This window comes from Sitophilus oryzae, unplaced genomic scaffold (assembly GCF_002938485.1).
Source record: "Sitophilus oryzae breed Bouriz unplaced genomic scaffold, Soryzae_2.0 scaffold_1449_pilon_pilon, whole genome shotgun sequence".
In the NCBI taxonomy this organism is placed as follows: domain Eukaryota; kingdom Metazoa; phylum Arthropoda; class Insecta; order Coleoptera; family Curculionidae; genus Sitophilus; species Sitophilus oryzae.
The window spans coordinates 272,383-293,675 of record NW_022146114.1 but is presented as its reverse complement, the minus strand read 5'-3'; the positions used below and the strand labels follow the sequence as shown (position 1 = coordinate 293,675).

At 30.0% G+C, this 21,293-nt stretch overlaps 1 protein-coding gene across 1 annotated transcript in view; it reads right to left on the bottom strand.

Annotated features, from left to right (window-relative positions):
* The window catches only part of LOC115877380, a 178,893-nt gene that overhangs the window by 17,650 nt on the left and 139,950 nt on the right, over window positions 1-21,293 (bottom strand). The window contains exon 2 of the mRNA XM_030893531.1: window positions 3,304-3,415. Within this exon, the coding sequence (XP_030749391.1) occupies window positions 3,304-3,415 (112 nt within the window). The remainder of the gene's footprint in view (window positions 1-3,303; window positions 3,416-21,293) is intronic.

The window sequence follows — 21,293 nt, the reverse complement described above, 5'->3', positions numbered from 1 at the left end:
TTTTTAAATGACACCCTCGGTATTTTTTTACTTTATTCGATAGAAAATGACATTCTAAATAGAATGACATATCATATGTCAACATTTGACATTCTCGCTTAATAAAAAATAGTATTTTACAATTGAATCTAGAGTGCCATGACTATGTTAAAAACACTAAATCTTAATCAAGGAGGCTTGGAAAAACAGATTTGATGTTGAATGTTTTAGTGTCTTGTCCTGGCCAGTTAGAAAATGCTCAAATCGTATTTTTAATTATATCTCAATTTTTTCATTTTGATTGACTCATTAGCATATTTGGAGCAAATTTTCGTTACGAACTGCAAGTTATATTTTCAAATACACTATATGCGAAAATATCAGAAGTTGACATATGCTATGTCATTCTATTCAGAGTGACATTTTCTATCGAATAAAGTAAAAAAATCCTGGGGGTGCCATTTAAAAATCAAAAGTTGTAGTCATTTCCGGTGAAACAGGAAGTGACCGAAAACAATTGAATACGTCAATCAATCCTAATTTATGTCATATACTAACATATCAAATCTCGTTTTTTTGAAAAAATAAAAAAGTTATAGGGGTGAGCCACTTTTGAGACGCACCCGGTATAGAATTTGTTTCCTGATATATTGTTATTGATAGAATTTTAATTAACGTTATATTTTTTGCTGTATTAAATTTACACTCGCCGGCACGAAAAACCTTAAATGTTTGATGTATTTTGGTTTAAAATTTAATATATTTTGTTATTATTATTTATTTATTTATTTATTTATTTAGCGTATGACATATTAAGACACAAAGTACAACTTAACAAGTATAGCTAGAGACGTGAGAAATATAAAATAAGAGACGCCCCTCGATGCGCAGTGGACAGCACACAAATTTGCTTTAATCAGATTTGTCGTAGCGTAACTGCATCTCTCTTCCGCCGAATGCGGATTTTAGATTTTTCTCTCTATCGTGTGCGCGACCGGTGCTATCCCCAAGTCTCTTCCTATATTTGTCAAACTGTACGTATATGACAAAAAGAAAAAAAATTACAAACGAACATTTAACAAATTTATATTATTATATTGTATATATGTATATGTATATATTGATTCAAAAAAAGTGCAAAGCTAGTTCGCCTCCCCGTGGTGCACCCTGGATAACTCTAAATACTTTGTTACTAGTTGAAGCCTGGCGCATCCGCCACGATATCAGGAAAAAAAATACTTTTTATTTTTTTTTAATTAAACGAAAAACAAAAAATCCGGCGACGACAGTTTTTAGAAGAGCCAATTAGCTATCTTTTAGTAAAAAAAGCAACTTTCTAAAGCAAGTCGTTACTTCAGTAGAGTCGACACTGATAAACATTAGCATTTTATACAGGGTGTCCCAGAAATAAGTGCAAATATTTTAAGGGGTGGTAGATCTCGATAAAAGAAACAGATTTTGTCTTTATCGTTTTTCAAATAAGTCCAAAATAACGGAGTTATTTTACTGTAATTACTGTAACGCAGTTACTGTAAATTTACTGTAAATTACTGTAACGCAGTTACTACTTGAAAATTTCCAAAAAAAATTATTTTTTGCTAAAATTTTGAGAACCACTGGATCTTTTCTGGATTTTCTTTCTTGTAAATTTAATCTAATACCTATGTTTTCATATTATCAAGAAATTATGTTTTTAAGTAAAAATTAAAAAAAAAATCCAAAAAAATTTTCAAAAAATTTCGAATTTTCAAAATTTTTTTTTCGCGGAAAAAAAAACTCAGGCGTGTTTCTGGGGTTGTACCAGTTAAAATATTTGCACTTATTTCTGGGACACCCTGTATATGTAGATAATGGGCCAATTTTAATGAAGGCCTTTTATAAGCAATTTGTAGCTAAATTGTTTAACTTTTTGGTATCTCTTTCTAAATTGAAAATGAAAGCTTCCATCTATCAATTATACTAGGGAAAACAAAATTGATAGATTTTTTGGTGAAAGTTTAAGACACCCTGTGGAATATGTTAACAAAGCAAGGAATTTAAAAAACATTTTATCATTTAGGTACGCCCTTTTGCGATCGTTTGTTTTTTGATTCATCTCAATAGCTTTAATTTTGTTGGAGATATTCGTTTTTAAATGAGACAGTAACAAGTTACAGCAATTCTGCCATTGATTTTGGGTCCTCATCAACACACTAATAAAATAGTGTTTATTGTTTTTGTAATATCACTGTGATTGAAAAGTCGTATTATTATTGTTTATTGACGTTTACTCTAGTAGATATAGTTTTACTCTAGTAGATATAGTTCTGAAGTTTCGGCTATTGCTGCTTTAATTGATCATGGTAGGGATCAACTTTTGAACTTAACACAACATCTGCTAGAGAAACTGTCTAACAGACAATAATAAAAATACGATTTTTTAAAAATAGTGACATTACATAAATCATAAACACCATTTTATAGGTCTGTTGACTAGGACCAAAAACAAAGGAATGGTTTTAATGTAAAAAATACTAAAAAATGTAGTATTTTCTTCAAAAGCAAATATCTCCTAAAAAAATCTCAATAGCTGAATATCTGCAAGCTATTGAGATGAATAAAAAACCAACTATGGAGAAAATATGCACCTAGATGATAAAATGGTTTTAATTTAGCAGATGAAACTTGGTTAGTATATACACGGTGGGTCAAAACTAGATGCAGTGTTTTTCTGTACATGTTTCAAATAGCACACCTTGTGTTTTATGTCATGTAATATGAATACAGCTTTTATGAACAACTGTATATTTCCAAAATCGATATTTATGGAATATAATTTTTCATTTTTTAAATGGCGAAGCGAATAGGAAGTAATGTGTTTATTCCTTGCCATTCGCTGCTTTTACAAAATATGCATCTAACTAATAGAAGTGAAATACCAATTTGCTACTAAAATTGAGCATTAGCTAATAATAAGTCTTAATTAAACTCATAATTAATTTTCATTTGACGGCATTAGAAAATATTATTTATTAAGTCGATGTTGTTTTAATAGGAAAATATTGGAGAGATTAATATTTCTATAAATATTGGAGAGGAAATCTAATGTAGGAAAAGTTCTGAAAATCGCAAGAAACAAATTTGAAAAATAGATAACAATTTTATCAAAAATAAATTTTCTCTTTCTAACTAACTTTACTTTTATAAAACAGAGCATGCAACAGACATATTATATTAAATTATTTTAAAATTACCATTAGCTAACAGTGCTAAATGGATTATTTGACATTGTTAGATAAAATAAGATTAACTTATATTTAGAATCAATTTCTGGATATCACTTACCATTGCTCACTACTGTCTTGTGGTTGATAGCTGGATGAGGCACCTTCGTGATCCTCTAATGGTTCCATATACATGTCTGAATCGTCATCTGCAGCACGGGAAATTACAGATTCTGAAATATAAACAAACACTGTAAAATATTGAACTGAATTATTACTCAGTTGAATAAATTGAAATTTTTATATAATAATTCCATGCATGAATATATAATACGATTTTTAATATATTTATGAAAATACATTACACATTTTTATAATAGACAAATTAATTGATTTGTATGCCCAGTAATATTTTTTTATTAAATAATTGTTTAAATTATTATTATTTTCATAAATAATCATGAGCAACACAAAAAATTCGGGTAGCATCCTCGGGTAGCATTAAAACAATGTCATGTTAATAACGTATAAGTAATTAAAAGCATTTATGAAGTTATTTTAAAGGTCATCTGTGCTTCAGTGATATTTATTAAATAAAAATTAAAATGTTTAAGGATGATATTTTATAATCAAGAATATTCATAGTATAGCTCCCCTATCTAAAGTAGAACATACCGCGTCATCAATGGTATGACTAAATTATATAGATTTTTTCGCCACAACTTTTTTATTTAAAGTCTTTTTTTATTCATCGATTGATACATACTAATGCATGTTCTCGTATCGATAAACTTCATTCATAATATATAATAAATAATCATACACAAGTTTTCAGCTATTAAAATTCAATTTGGCAACACCATAGTTGTTCAAGATTTACAAGATAAAACATTTTTGCTTTTTATATTTTCACGTTCTGTGTCAAAAAGTCTGTGCTTTTTGGTATATCAAGTAGGATAAAAATTCTGTACGATAGAATATACAAAATCCATGATTTTTGAAATTTACATCAAAAATGATAATGTAAGCTTTTACGAGCTAGTATATTTGACATACATAATACACAGTAAATTAAGGACCTACATGATTTTGGTGTAAATAGAAATACTTTTCCACCTAACACTTTTTCTTTTTATAAGGGTTGTTCACCACATACGACACGGAATATTGTAGCTAAACGATTAGATTTTTATAAATTGTAAGTTTTGGGTTCGTTGAAGGACTATTAGAGCTACAATTTAAAAATATTTTTACAAGATACAGAGTGTACCAAATAAGTAAAAAATATTATAGTTATATTTTTTTAAATGGAACACCCTGTATATTATTCTATTTTTGGATTCTACGATTGAAATAAAGGTAAATTTCATTAAGGTTTATCACACTTAAACCTTACCGTTATTTAAATATTTTCAATTTTATGAAATTGCAGTAAAAATTTTAAGGCTTTATTTCTCCAAGGGTATCAAAGTTTTTAATACTAAATATTTACTGACGATTATTTATTGATCAGATATTGTGTTGCAATAATAAAAATTTTACTACCTTATACAGAGTGTCCAAAAAGTATATTAAATAATTACTAGCTTTAAACGGCAATAACTTGTTTAATTTAAATAGAACATCCTATATATTTTAAGTGAATCAGATGCATAATATAATTGTCTATCAAATTGTATTATACCATTTTTACCCATCTCTTCAAGTTTTCGTAGAAAATGCATTTTCTCATAATTTAGACCTCATTTATCACTATACCCATGGAATATTGACATTTCAGATTTTTTTAAAGCAACATATATGTACAAAATGTATTGCAAGCCCATTGGTATACAAAAAAAACTATTTAAATCTTTGTGAAAGAGTATACCAATTAAATATACATATCCATTATTTATTTATATATTATTAGTTTTAGTTTAATTAATAAAGTATTCTAAATAAATGTGTGTGTGAATTTGGCTCAGAATCAATATAATAATAAGTTATGAAGATGAACGTTTCTGTTTTTATAAATAAGCATTCGTCAAAAAATGAAATAAAATGTATAAAGTGTTACTTTTTACCACACTGTCTAATACACATACAAAATTGAGTTTTTGAGTATTTGGAGCAAATATTATTAATCAATGTAAACAGTCAATTAATGTAGTTTGAATGCTGGGATCATATTAATTGGTCCTTGTTAACAAAAAATATTTAAACAATTTTTTTTTATTTTTTTAATGAAATAAGCGAACTATATAGACAATATTAGTATCTATACTCTTTGAAAATTTGTTACATCTTTAAAAATAATCTAAAATGTCAATATTTCATGGGTATAGTGATAAATGAGGTCTAAATTATAAGAAAATGCATTTTCTACAAAAACTTGAAGAGATAGGTAAAAAATGGTATAATGCAATTTGATAGACAATTACATTGTGCATGTGATTCATGTAAAATATATAGGGTGTTCCATTTAAATTAAACAAGTTATTGCCGTTTAAAGCTAGTAATTATTTAATATAAATTTTTGAACACTCTGTATAAGGTAGTAAAATTTTTATTATAGCAACACAATATCTGATCAATAAATAATCTTCAGTAAATATTTAGTATTAAAAACTTTGATACCCTTGGAGAAATAAAGCCTTAAAATTTTTAGTGCAATTTCATAAAATTGAAAATATTTCAAAAACGGTAAGGTTTAAGTGTGATAAACCTTTTTAAATGGAACAGGGTGTTCCATTTAAAAAAATAAAAATATAATATTTTTAACTTATTTGGGACACTCTGTATCTCGTAAAAATATTTTTAAATTCTAGCTCTAATAGTCCTTCAACGAACCCAGAACTTACAATTTGTAAAAATCTAATCGTTTAGCTACCATACTCCGTGTCGTATGTGGTGAACAACCCTGTATAAACATCCTGAAACTACCCCAATGATATCTTCAAATTTTAAAGAATGGATTATACAGGGTGACACACGATTCTGAATTAGGATTTTCGTAGGTTTTTAAGCGACGTTTCTCAGAGTAGTGTCGATAGGATTATAAAAACACATAAGTTTCATTCTTGTAAATTGGAACTACATCAAGATCTAAATGGCTTTATCAATAGAATGAATTTCGCAATGCATATGCTGAATACAGTTCATGAAGATTGGAACATTTAACTAAAATCTTATTTTCCGATGTAGCTACCTTTAAAAGTAATGGATTAGTAAATAAACGTAATATTCATTATTGTATGACAGAAAACCTACAGCTACACTGTGTAGATATGATTGACACATTTAATGATTAATGCCTATTATTTAAATCTTATCTTATATTTTCAAAAAATTACGACTTTCTTAGTAAATATTTATTTTAGGTATTGCATGCCTTAGTTTGCTTAATAAAACAAAACTCTGTTCGAAGGATACTAAATATAGAGCGTTCCATTTAAAATAGTAAAATAGAAGAAAAGAACAAGATTGCAAAGTTTGGTAGACTGAATTTTGAAAAAGATACTATTATACAGTACTTCCTGTTAAAATTTTTAAAATTCTCCGAATTTATAATTTTGAGAGAACTTTTAATAAACAGTAAATTTAGTTTAAAAAAGGTTATATTTTAAAAAACTACTTCCGCAATAGTGTATGATATGATATTTTTGGAATGGAAACTTAATGGTAAATTCACCGAGCTAGAAAATATATAGTTTTCCATTTAAAATATACAGTTTTAGTTTAAAAATATTTTTGAATCAGCCTGTATGGTGCCAAAAATGTTTTCAAAATTGAAAAATCACAAACCAAAAACCAAATGGGATACGCATATAAATCGTTTAAAAAAAAGAAAACGCCAGAACAATTGCCACACTCCTAAAACTTAAAAACATAATACCACAAAATATGAAGAAACCAATATATCAAACAATATTTTCATCAAGAAATATATATTTAATTAATATGTGGAGTAATGCAACGGAAAACACCTAAACATGCTACAAAGATAACAAAATAAAATACTAAAAATAATATTTAACCTAGATAAACTAACACCAACAGAAGAAGTATACCAAAAAACAAAAGAACCAAACATAAGACAATTAATAAAATATCATAATATATTACTTCTACACAAAATCAAAAATAAATTATTAAAAACAAATATTTCTTTAAAAACTAACAAACACACTTACGAAACTAGTAGAAAATCAGGCATCAGAACAGCCAAGAGAATCCAAAAAAAAACTTACAACAAAACTCTAACAACAGAAACTACCACAATATATAATATGTTACCAAAAGAATTAACACAATTAAATTATAGAAAATTTAAGAAAAAAATTAAAATATAGTATAAACGTAGACGACATAGACCAATTTGTTAAAAAAGAACAATGCCTTCGATACCACCTGCCCAGGGAGAGTCTTAAAAATATTCAAACTGTTGCAGATCAAGGAGGACACAACCAACAACTGTCACGAAGATAAAGCTTACTAAATAATATTTTTGAATTGTAATATTTCAAAACAGTTGTATATATTTAATTAAATATATACTATTATTATATTATTAATACAAAACATTTTCTGAAGTCTGGGTTACCCTGTATTAGCTCTGTAATAAAATCAAACTGTAAATAAATTTAGAGTTTATTTACATTTTACCTGTATATTTTCGATCAAAACAAATCAATGTATATGGTTGCATGGTTAGTCAACCTTTTATATACAGGGTCCGGCAATAGTGCGTCGGGCATCTGTAGTTCCTAGAATAAAAAACTTGAGAATTTTGTTTAGTGCAAACCTACAGTATGTACCAAGATGTATTTCAGGAAAATATTTTAACTTCTATAGGGTGGCTCAAAAAAGTGTGAGTGGACCTGGATGATTTTTTTTAATTTGTTCCGTTTAAAAAAACAAAGAAAAAATATTTTATATTTTAGAAGGTTTGGCGTAGAATATTGAACATCCTGTATGATTTACGATTACCATATTTATAGAAAAGTAAAAACAGACCATCTAAAGTAAATACCTAATATACTTTTGATTTCAGAACAGTTCCTCTATTTTTAATAATTTTTTTAAGAAGGGCTGAAAAATATATATTTTTTATTTATTTTTTAATATCACTGAAACTATCGGAATATATTTATTCATATCTTAAGGTTATGTAAAGTGATCTGAAAGGAAGCCAAAAATGCAATAACATACAGGGTATTCCATTTAAAAAAAATCATCCAGGCCTACTCACACTTTTTTGAGCCACCCTATAGAAGTTTACATATTTTCCTGAAATACATCCTGGTACATACTTTAGGTTTGCACTTAAACAAAATTCTTAAGTTTTTTATTCTAGGAGCTACAGATGCCCGACGCACTATTGGCGGACCCTGTATATGCTACTGTAAATGTCCGAAATGCTGTGAAATCTAGGATAAGCGCGCTAAACCTACTAAAAGCATTAACTAATTAGGTTAGCCTGGTTATTTGGAGAGTTTTATGCATTGGTTAGCGTGGTTATTTGGGGGGTGTTAATGCATTGGTTAGGTGGTTACTTGGTGGGGTTGGTTGGTTTTTACTACCACTTGCTTTTGGTAAATCCTAGGTTTTACCGCATTTTGGACATTTACAGTAACATATATATAATCTATGGTTTCATCTTATGAAGTTAAAATTGTTAATCAAATTAAGAGTTAGATAAATAGATACCATGGGTAGGATTATATTTACATCAAGTTTATAAATACCACGCAGGATATTGCTACGTGCATCCATTATCAACTTTCACATCATATTTATTTTCTAGATTACTAGGATAGAGACTCGCACGAGAATTGATACACACAAAAGATAATCTCTAGAAATAAGATCAACTTGTGATTACGTAAAATTATATTAATGCACGTATATATCGTAGACATTATCATCATAAAGTTGCTCTCAACTAACAGTCTATTGTGTCGAAATTTGCTATTGTTTGTTTAAAATTATATTACTGTAACAATTGTTCCGATAATAAGAAGATTTAGAGATATATTTCAGTGGGTTTAACGAAAAAGTTTTGATAAATTAATAGCTTTACAATTTCTACAGAGTATACCATGTCATAATAAAACCGCTCCACAGAACCCCATTTAATTGTTTTCTTTTCGAATAAATTGATTCTTTTTAATATAAATTGAATGACATTTTGGTACAATAATAATATACTTTATTTTAGCAAACCTGATATTTTTCATTAAAAAACAATTTGTAGAATGTAGAATATTTGGGAGGGAGGTTAATCACTGCGACCTTCTTCAATCTGCAACCATCTTCCTTTTTTGAGTTGTAACGAGATATAACCCATCATAGAATCTCAGGGCTTTGACAAAAGCCAGTATCTGAGACGGCTTCACAGAGGCTATAGCTCTCCATATCATAACATCAAACTGTTAAGCAGAGATGTGCAAATGCAAGACCAAGACTGCATTGGTCTTGATCTTAACCTTGCAGTCTAAGAAGTAGTATAGATCTTGCAGCAAGACTCTTGCAAGTGTATGTTTGTTAATATATTTTTACTGAAGGCACCTTCTACATTGAAAATCTTTCAACAAATACCTTTTAAGTAATTTAAAGCTAATTAAATTTTAAAGATAGAAATAAACTTGATGAAAATGTTAATTATTGTCATTATTTATGTATTGAATCAACATTGCTTCCTTTAAAATTTTATAAAAATTCGAACCTTTAACAACATGTTGACCAAACAACATACGCCCATTATACAACTTAGCAAAACCTAGTTAAACCAACACACACACTATTAAACTTGCTGATCCATTGCTCCATTATCCAATAAGTCGCCCATCATGCTCTCTAGTGAGTGGCCCGCTTTAGGTGTTTTCTGTTTAAATATCAACATTCATTAAAATCAAAGTGAATAGACTTATTTACTACCAAATTGTGTAAAGTCTTCCACGAGAAGGTACACAACAGTGACAGTTGTTGTCTATCATTTTAATTCAGAAATAAATTATATTTTTTGTTGATTTTATTTGTATGGCGGACATTATTAGTAATTATAATATCAAAATTAATTAAGCTACAGGGTAAAAGAAAATTATCATGGAAAATTTTCCATTTCATATTCCTTGAGCCAAAATTGGCCTACTTTATAAATATAAAATAAAATTGCAAATAGAATTAAACCTCAATCAATGAGGTACTGTTCATGCAGAGAATGAGTTGCAAAAACACTGAACCCATTGCCAATGTTAACACCGTGTCAGTAACCTAGATAAGTCGATGAAATTTAAGCATTGCATTTTATATCTACCTAAATTCAAAGGTTCTATTCATATTTATGTTTCGTAGATAATATTTATAAATATATTTTACATTATTGTTTTTTTCTTATCTAACAGAATCATCTCCAAACTCTCCAAAACATCCTGTTAGATATAATTAAAACACATTTAACATTAACTTATATTAGCAATTTGTGTAAATAATACTTAGAAAAAGGGTTTTATGACAATCAAGAAAGATCCAGTGAATGTGAACAGCTGCTGGACAGTAGGCAGCCTGAAGAAGACACAAACACACAACAGGTCATGGATACTGTACTAAACTGTGCAAAAAAAATAGGGGGCCCACATCGGCGTAACAAAGATAATAAACTGACTGATGAGTTGAAAGTACTCCTCAAGAGAAGAAGAAAAATGAAAATCGAGAGCCCAGCATACATAGAATAGAATACACAGAATTATGTAAAATACTAAGAAAGAGGATTGCAGAAGACATTAAAAACTAGAATGAAAAACTTTTACAAGCTACAATCGAACACAGGAAAAGCTATAAGACGGCTAAGAAATCCCTCATGATCGGAAAGAGGCAGCTAATCGCATTAATACACAAGAACATCAGAATAACAGACAAAAACAAAATAATAAGCCTGGTAAAAAAGGCGCTACAAAATATAAAAAATGGAAAAGCAGCAGGGAACGACGGAATAACAGCAGAAATATTAAGTACGCCGGTAGGAGAACTTGGAAAATCCTAGCCAATACCAGCCTGTTGTTTAAGGAGCAACCAAAAAAAACCAAACCAAAACATATACCGCAAGGCAAAAATAATAAACACCAGAATGCAAAACACGTTAGAAGCTGCACAACCACGAGAAAAAGCAGGCTTTAGAAGCGACTTCTGCACTCGATTGATCACATACATACACTAAGAGAAATTATCAGCCATATCCTAAGCAATAATAGAAGCCCTAGCGAAACAAGGTATAGACAGGGGTATTGACAGGCCTTATATTGAAACTTTCGCCAATATATACAAAGAAGTCACAGCAAGAGTATAATGATCTATAAAACAACCCCAAACTTCCCAACTGGCAAAAGAGCACGACAGGGAGACGCGATATATCCAAAGCTGTTTACAGCAACACTAAAAGAAGTCTTCCGTCAACTGGACTGGACCAACAAAGGATTGAAAATAGATGGAGAATATACTAACAAACCAAGATTCGCTGATGACAGCCTTAATTGCCAATAGTCCTGAAGAACTACAAGCACAGATTAATGAACTAAATACAGCCAGCAATAAAGTAGGTCTCAAAATGAATTAGCAAAAACTAAAGTAATGTACAGGGTGAGTCAACGATAGAGTAAAGTCCATTATCTCATTTGTTTCGAGGTTTACAAAAAAATATTAAATATAAAAGTTATAGGGAAGGTTAGGATACACATATTAAAATTATTATAGAGTATACAGGGTGCTTCAAAAAAGTGTGGTGGATATAACATATGTTTTTTTAAATGCAACACCCTATTTTTTATTTTATTTTTAGATTCTGTCTAAAATTTCATAACTTTTTTATATATATATTGTTATATACTTAAAATTAATAGATTTTGTAATATTTAAATTTGTTTAAACAAATGTCAAATTGCAGTGTTATAAAAAATTGTCAGTGGTACCATTGTTTCTGAAGTTGGAATACCAAAATTTGGTATGAGAGTTTTATAAAGATGAAAAAAAAGAGATATGTAAAGATATTTTAGTTAAATGCTACAGGGTGTTCAAAATATACTTATAAATTTCAACTACTTAAAATTAAAAAATCTCAGATTTTTTAAATGGTACACCCTATATATTTTCATTTTTTCTGATAGATTTTGCAAAGCTCTTTTATTAAATATGTTATATACCTATTTTTAATAGTTTGCGATTTATTCCAATTTTTTTCTATTTTTACCATATCTTTAATACAATTAGGTACGCTATAACATCAGAGTTGCCATGACAAAAAATAATAATGATCAAAATTTCATATGTCTGTTAAGCAAGTTAAGAACAAAACGTGAATTTTAGTTTACTTTGTTGTAATAAGTATAAATGGTAGAGGTAAAGATAATAGTTTTACAGATTTTCCTGAAAATGAATTAGTCAATGTGACTGATATACACGAACAAACCAAGATAAACATATTTTTTTGGCTCAGTACTATATATTATATAGTACTTTGCTAAGTACTATAAGAATAGATGTAGATTATCTAGAAAACATTTTCATATTATATTATATTATTTTCAGTGTGTAATGGGACGGTTTCGCAGCTGTAATATTGGCTTTATGAAATGAATTATAAACCAGAATTACTACGAGAAAAATACTTTACTGTATGACTGTATGACGAAAAAAACTCCTATATCGGTAGTCGTCAATAATTAGATAATCTAGTTAGTATAACCCTAATCTGTGGCTATTAGCCCCGACGGAAAATCCAAGTGTTATCTTTCATAATATAGAAATACACCAAGAAATTCACGATTACGATTTTAGTTGATTTGAGTAAATTTAATTAATTTTAACTAATAATAACAATTATTGCAATTAATTATTAAACTACTTGTTAAAGATAAGTTGTAAATACTTTCGTTTTGTCACGGCAACTATGATGTTATAGCGTAATTGTATTAAAAATTAGTGTAAAAATAGAAAAAATTGGAATAAATCGTAAACTATTAAAAATAGTTATATGACATACTTAATAAAAGTTGAAGAGCTTTGCAAAATCTATCAGAAAAAATGAAAATATATAGGGTGTACCATTTGAAAAATTTGAGATTTTTTAATTTTAAGTAGTTGAAATTCATAAATATATTTTGAACACCCTGTAGCATTTAACTAAAATATCTTTACATATATCCCTTTTTTCATCTTTAGAAAACTCTCATACCAAATTTTGGTACTGCAACTCCAGAAACAATGGTACCACTGACAATCTTTTATCACACTACAATTTACCATTTGTTTAAACAAATTTAAATATTACAAAAACTATTAATTTTAGGTATATAACATTATATAAAAAAAAGTTATGGAATTTTACGCAGAATCTTAACCTTCCCTATAACTTTTATATTAAATAGGGTGTTGCATTTAAAAAAATATATGTTATATCCGCCACACTTTTTTGAAGCACCCTGTATACTCTACAATAATTTTAAAATGTGTATCTTAACCTTCCCTATAACTTTTATATTAAACATTTTTTTGTAAACCTCGAAACAAATGAGATAATGGACTTTACTCTATCGTTGACTCACCCTGTACAATGAACTAGTAGACAGAAAAGTCATTACAATAAATAACACAATACATCTCAAACTAATACACAGCTCGGGATTTCTACTACCAGAAATCAACCGAAGAATTAAGTTAGCATGGAGTACTTATGGAAGAAACTCAATCATATTCAAATCTAGAATGCCACTTTATTTAAAGTAGTAATCAAAACAATCGACCAATGTGTATTACCTATGCATGCGAAACCTGGGTACTTAAAACGGACATTATAAGGAAAATGCGGGTCGCACAACGCTCAATGGAACGAAATATGCTGGGAATCACCAAAAAAGACGGTAAAAGAATAGAATGGATACGACTAAAGACTCAGGTAATAGATGTCATCCACAGAATCAAATCCCTCATTTGGCAATGGCCAGGGCATCTGTCCTTCTGGACGGACAACAGATGGACCAGAAAAATTACAGCATGGTACCCACGAGGAATAGGTTCACCACTTCTAGGTCTCTTTATTGAGACCAAAACAGACCAAACCTGAGATGGGATCGTGATATAGGAAATTAGTAGGGATAACTTGGGCCCCAATAGCCAACAATAGACTACAATGGGTCAAACTACAAAGAGAGTATCTAAATATGTGAGGGACGCTACACCATAATTGGATACGGTTGAATAAGCTGAAAATGATGATGATGATGATGCAGTGAAGACTCTCATTTATATTAACTGTCTTAAATATATACGTTCCTGTGGTGCTAATTAGGGAAATAATTTTTCGTTGCCTTACGTCCAATCAAAGCAATGGAAGAAACCATTTGTGGAGTAGTTTTAAAATAAATAGTAATACAATTAAAATTAAATTAACAATCAGATCGATGTGATCAGATTCGAGTAACTTCTCAGTTACTCGAATCTGATCGACTCGAAAGGCTCAGTTCATCGCGGTCATCGCCAGGTGGTGTCACTAATGACCAGCAATGACAAGACTGATATAAAAAAGTATACAGAAGATAACGGTTAGTTAGTGAATTTGTAAGTATCAAGAGTCAGTTAGTAACACAGTTGCTTAGTTAGAGTCTTGTAGTGTTGGTTATAGTCACGTATGAAGCTTCTGTATAAATTCATAAAAACATGGGACTTGGAATTTCCGCATTTAATTTAATTGTTATTGCTTGATATTTTCTAATCAATAAATAGATGTTTTATATAACATGCTGTTTTATTATAGCGGCCTTAGCCGTAAAGTCTTAAGACTATATCGCGACAGCATAGAGTTTAGCATGTGTTACTAAGGAAATTTATTCATTAAAAAAATATTTTTGTGGCTTTGTCATATTTGCCATACAGGAGGTTATACATTTTACAATGTCTGCTCTTTAGTGTAGAAGTTAGCGCAACCAAGTAAAGTAAGAGCATCTAATGAAGAGAATTAATTTGATTTTAATATCTATGCCCCTACATATCCTTTATTATAATTTTACACCCACAAAGTAGCACGATCCTAGCATAAAATATTGTTTTGGTATGTTAATATTTCCTGTACCTCATAAAGCAAGTAAGCTTCGAGCAGTGCAGCAAATAGTACAAAAAACAGAAATAATCAAAGTTTATTGTGACGATTGAGGGCAAGGTAAATAGCATAAAGGTTTAACATGTGTGTAAACAACGCAATTTAAAATAGCGATGTAATTAATATTTTTTTAAAGGATATTATTACTGAAGAACCGCGAGACTAAATTTAAATATTACCATATTCATTTTATATGATTTATCAGATTTATATATGTGTTTATTTTATTTTATTCGTGTAACATTTTGGTTATTATTGCGTTTATGTGATTTTGTGCCTTTTAACTATATTTTTCTTGTTAGTAATATGTGTTTTAACTATATTTTTTTGTCAAATTACTGTTCTTCTAATCTCGAATATCATTTATCATATTATCATCTGTGTAAGGATGTTATTTTCATATTTTTCTAATACATGTTCTGAATCGCAATCGAATCGAATTCTAGTTGTCTCTAAATATTTTGACTGTTGAAACTATGGATGCGACATCAGTTCAAATATTGACATCTGTCTCTTATGTATTAACTATATTACTATATCTATACTTAAATCAGTTTTCAACTGTTTTGTATTTTCCTAATCTCCGGCCAGCAATGCTAGTGTTTCCATAGTTTGTCTCTCTGCCAGTGATCTTCTCTTCTTCTAATGAATCAGTACCTTTCAAGTCATATTCATGGCAGCGCTCTCCATTATAGTGGACAGCAAACTGCAGGAGAGAGGATTGGGCATTAGATACAGATACGACGGCGGTCTGTTAAACATAAAAACACTCAGGGCAAGAACACGTACAAAATTCATCACAGAACTTCAATACGCTGATGACTGTGCTCTAAATGCAAGCACGTTACACCAATTACAAGAAATGTTGAACACATATACCTGGGCATACGAGGCTTTGGGTCTTAAGCTAAACATCGACAAAACCAAAATTATGTACACTCCCCCGGAACATCACAACAATGCTATAAAAATCGAAGAAATATTGGAATATGTGGCGGAATTCAATTACCTCGGCATGCGGCAGTTTGATTTCGGAAAAGGTCAACATAGACTCTGAAATTCAGCACAGGATTAGCAGCTCCTCAAGAACATTCTGGAAATTAAAAGACAGGGTTTTCTACAATCATGACTTGAGAACAAAAACGAAACTTCAGTGTACCGAGCAATTATAATCCCGACCATATTATATGGGAGCGAAACCTAGGTGCCGTACCGCCGACACATGAACACATTAAACAAGTTGCAACAGAGACACCTTAAGAATCCGGTGGTTCCATCTTGTCTCAAACGTATCGGTCCTTGAAAAAGCTAACTTCGATAGTATTGAAGTCATGGTTACAAAATCCTGCTTAAGATGGGCTGGTCACGTATGCAGAATGCAAGAAAACTGACTATCTACAAATTCATTTACCCACTAGTAGATATAAAAAGCATTTTTGGTAAACTCTGTCTCAAATAGTTTCTGAAAAATAAAATTAATTTTCTTAAAAAGGTCCGATTAAATTAATATCTCCGAAATTAAAGTTCCAAGAAAAGTCGTAATATATCTAGAAATTCATTTACCCACTAGTAGATATAAAAAGCATTTTTGGTAAACTCTGTCTCAAATAGTTTCTGAAAAATAAAATTAATTTTCTTAAAAAGGTCCGATTAAATTAATATCTCCGAAACTAAAGTTCCAAGAAAAGTCATAATATATCTACAAATTCATTTACCTACTAGTAGATATAAAAAGCATTTTTGGTAAACTCTGTCTCAAATAGTTTCTGAAAAATAAAATTAATTTTCTTAAAAAGGTCCTTTTCTTGAAAAGGTACAAGGACATTTTCATGAGTGGGAAGAAGCAGCTCACAATGGAACTCAATGGAGAAGAATTGTAAACTCAGTTAACAGCGACAGCCAAAAAGTAAAGAGGCAACACAAAGCAATGAGATTTTTGAATGCCCGGAGTGCGGTAGGCAGATAACATTACGTATCGGGCTTTTCAGTCACAGAAAAGCTCATGAAAAAAAACGCCTTGCGTGACCATCTTCTGATGTGTGTCGAATACTCGCCAGCGAGTAATGGCAGTATGTATGTATGTACCTTTTAAGTTTCTTCTCCTTTATAAACGTTAGAACACACATCTCAATATCCATTCTTCTTTTTACCTCTTCATTTTTTATTAATCTATCCTACTTAAGATTGATTTTCATGCATCCGTTGTCCGACGATACGATTATACGATATTAATTTTATTGGTTGAATTGAAAGGCTTCGATTGGTTAACCGTTTCTAACCAATCGAAGTGTTTAAATTCAACCAATAAAATTAATGTCGTATCAACGTGTCGTCGGATAACGGATGCATGAAAATTAAGCTTTACTCCACAGCTTATTCAATATTCCATCTCGGTTGCAATGATTTGAATATTCTCGTTTGACCTGATCTATTTTGTATTTTTTCTTCTGTTGTACTTGTTTCTGTTGTAATTTTAGACTAAAAAAACTATTATTAAATACCAAGAGAAGATTTTACAAAATAGGATATATATGGCAAGAGCTAGTTTTATTTTAAAAAAATTAACTTACTGGTTAAATTATCACTGAGGGCGCCGAGACAACCATTTGTGCGATACACTTTGGTACGACTGATATCGGAGATGGACGGCTAACCTCTATAAAACCGGCTTAGATACTAGCTGTTGTCAAAGCCCTGAGACTGTATGATAAGTTATAACTCAAGAAAGGGAAGCAAAATTAGGATAGCCAACTTTCAAAATAAAAAATATAGGACGAGGGGGTAAAAAAGCGCTACAGGTGAAACATTTTTTGAAACCTTGCTCAAATATCAAGAATTTACCCAAAAATTATGTAAACATTATTCCGAATCAGAAGGTCCATAATTTATAAGTCCAAAAGTTATAAATTGATGAGTAACATTGTAAGGCACTTTATCATCTGTAGTGTAACACTAGTGTTCGAATCCACTGGTTATCACTCGCGTCCGATTTTTTATAAATGACAGACGGTGACGCGACGTGGTTCCACTCACACGCGAAAGGATAATGAATTGAAGACGGCCCGGCGTTATATATTCCGGGAAAGGGTCTGGATCGACACAATTTTTTGTTTGGCTTTAAAATGCGTGGCTCCACCTTACGGCGAGAGAGTGAACTACATAGTGATCTAAGAGGAAGAGGCGGGAAATATAATCTACAATCTACATCTGACACAAATTGAAATTATTTTTTGTAAAACTTAATTATGTTAGGACCGTTTATTCGTGCTTGCAGAATTGTCGCAGAAGACAATAGTAAAGAATAAAATTAGTTTAGTAAAATTCAAGTACTCGTAAACTGTTTTTTTGCAACCATCTTCCGCAGCCATATCTGTTAAATAATCTCCATTTTTATATTCTCTTAGTATTCTGAGTTCTGAGTATTTTTATCACCACTTATTTATTAGATTAAGTAGGTACGCCTGCCATGTGTTAATATTTTTACATTTATCTAATGCTATGCATTTTGAAAAAAAAACTACGGTAATCAGGGTCAATATTACTGACACAAAACAAACCGTATAAAGAGATGAGTCGAGCGCGGACAAGGTTACGATCTTTCGCCAGCGCCGTTTAATGTGCATTTTGCAACGAGATTCCCAAACGTAGCAGAAGGTCACAATTCCGTTTGCTCTATCCATTTGATATTATGGTAATAAGATCAAGCCACAACAACTGCATTGAATAAATCCGCATTAATCGTGCATTCGCTTTAGGTTAAAAGTCAATAATATTGACAAGTAGTTCCAGATCATTAAAAAACATATCTTCTTTTTAAAGGTTTTCTTTTTTACTTCATCGGATTAGTACTTGGATATTTTCAAATATTTTCCTTCTATTTGTATTGTATTTTCCTTTTTTTCAAATATTTTCCTTGTATTGTAGTAAGTACCATTTTTAACACCTTCACAGATTCATGTCCATACAGGGTTAATCACCTCAGCACACGATTAGATTTTTAGAAATTGTTAGTAGCGGGATCATTGGAGGATTACTAAAGCTACAATTTAAAATTATGTTCAAAAGGTACAGAGTGTCCAAAATATATAAAAAATATCAAAGTTGTATTTTTTAAACACCTTGTATATTATTACATTTTTAGTTTCTACGATTAAAATAAAAGTAATTTTGATTGAAGTTTTTAACAAATTAACACCATTTTCACCTATCCCTTCAAAATTTCGTAAACAATGCTTTTTCTTATAATTTAGACCTCATTTATATACCCATGGAATATTGACGTTTTAGATATGAGTAAAAATGAGTTCTAAATTATATAAAAATGCATTTTCTACGACCATATTATATATAACCTAGGGAGAAAGGGAGAAAAAACGTATTTTAGGCCCCAATTTTAAACATTTCATTTAAAACAATGACCCTAAATGTCATTAAAAGGAAGAAAGGTAATTTATAACTACACAACATATTATAAATATTTAATATTTGCTTCAAGAGATATACATTCTTGAGCCGGTTTCTGCACCTTATTAAATCATTTCCATGAGAGTTGTGATTCCATCAGCTGCAATTCTTTATAATGCTTTATATCTTAACCGTGTTCATAATAACGATATATTAGAAATATTAGATTTATTTTAATTGTTTTTTTTTTGTTTGGATTTGGTATAAATATTTACTTATTTAAAACAATTAATAATCTTCTTAATCAAAGTAGAAAATCAAAATCTACGTGAACATTTTTTGTGTTTAGAGTATTTCAACATTTTTAACGGTTTCGCAGAGATTCGCGGTTTTATATTTCATATGCCATTTTCCACAGTAAAATTTTATTAAAGCCACCCAATGATTTTTCTCTCGTATTATACTGTTGAGCCATATGAAATAATACTGCGTATATCAACGAAATAATTAAAAATTTTGAAATACTTTAAATACAAAAAATGTTCATTTTTCCATATAATAAAAAAATAAAATACATGGTGTTTGTGCCATTTAAAAAAAAATCAAAGAAAAATTATTTTATAATTTAGAAAGTTTGGCGTAGAATTTTGAACACCCTGTATAATTCAAGATTACGATATTTATAGAAAAGTAAGAATAGACTATGTAAAGTAAATACCTAAGATAGTTTTGATTTTAGGACAGTTCTTGTATTTGTATTTTTTTAAGGGACGTTGAAAAATATATATTTTATTTATTTATTAAATTATCGAAATATATCTACTCATATCTTAGGATTATGCAAAATGATATGAAAAGAAGCCAAAAATGCAATAATATACATAGCGTTCCATTTAAAAGAATCATCCCGATCCACTCACACTTTTTTGAGCCACCCTGTAGAAGTTAAAATATTTTCCTGAAATACATCGTCATACATACTTTAGGTGTGCATATTTTTGGTTTACACTTAAACAAAATTCCCAAGCTTTTTATTCTAGGAGCTTCAGATGCCCGATACACTATTGCTCTCTATATGATCCAAAAAATGGATCTAAGTACGTATAAAAAAAGGTCAAGGCTTGTGTTGTGAATGCTGGTGCTGGTGAAACTCGGATACTGAAAAACCAGCGAAGATGACCAGCTGGTACTGAATAAGCTGTGATTAAAAATTTTAGGTTATTCGGTAATCTGTAGATCAGAATCCTTCAAAGCTTAAAAGATTAATATATGTTAAATCCGCTATCTACAATCTTAACTTTCTTTTAATAAACGTGTTATCGGTCGATATGCGTGCGGAATGCCACCACAAGAAAGGACATTACATAATTAAGAAATTATGACAAAAATGTGATAAATAGTGCATGAAATTAGTCGGTGTCCAGGCTAACCGCAGTGTAGACAATGAGTCACTCCAAATATCGGCCGCATGCAAATTTTCCAGTAAAGCAGACGTAATTTTTCTTTTTTGTAACAGGCTGGTCAAACAAACGGATTTGGAAACGCATTCTATCTTGTGTGGGAACGCAAAAGCGTAA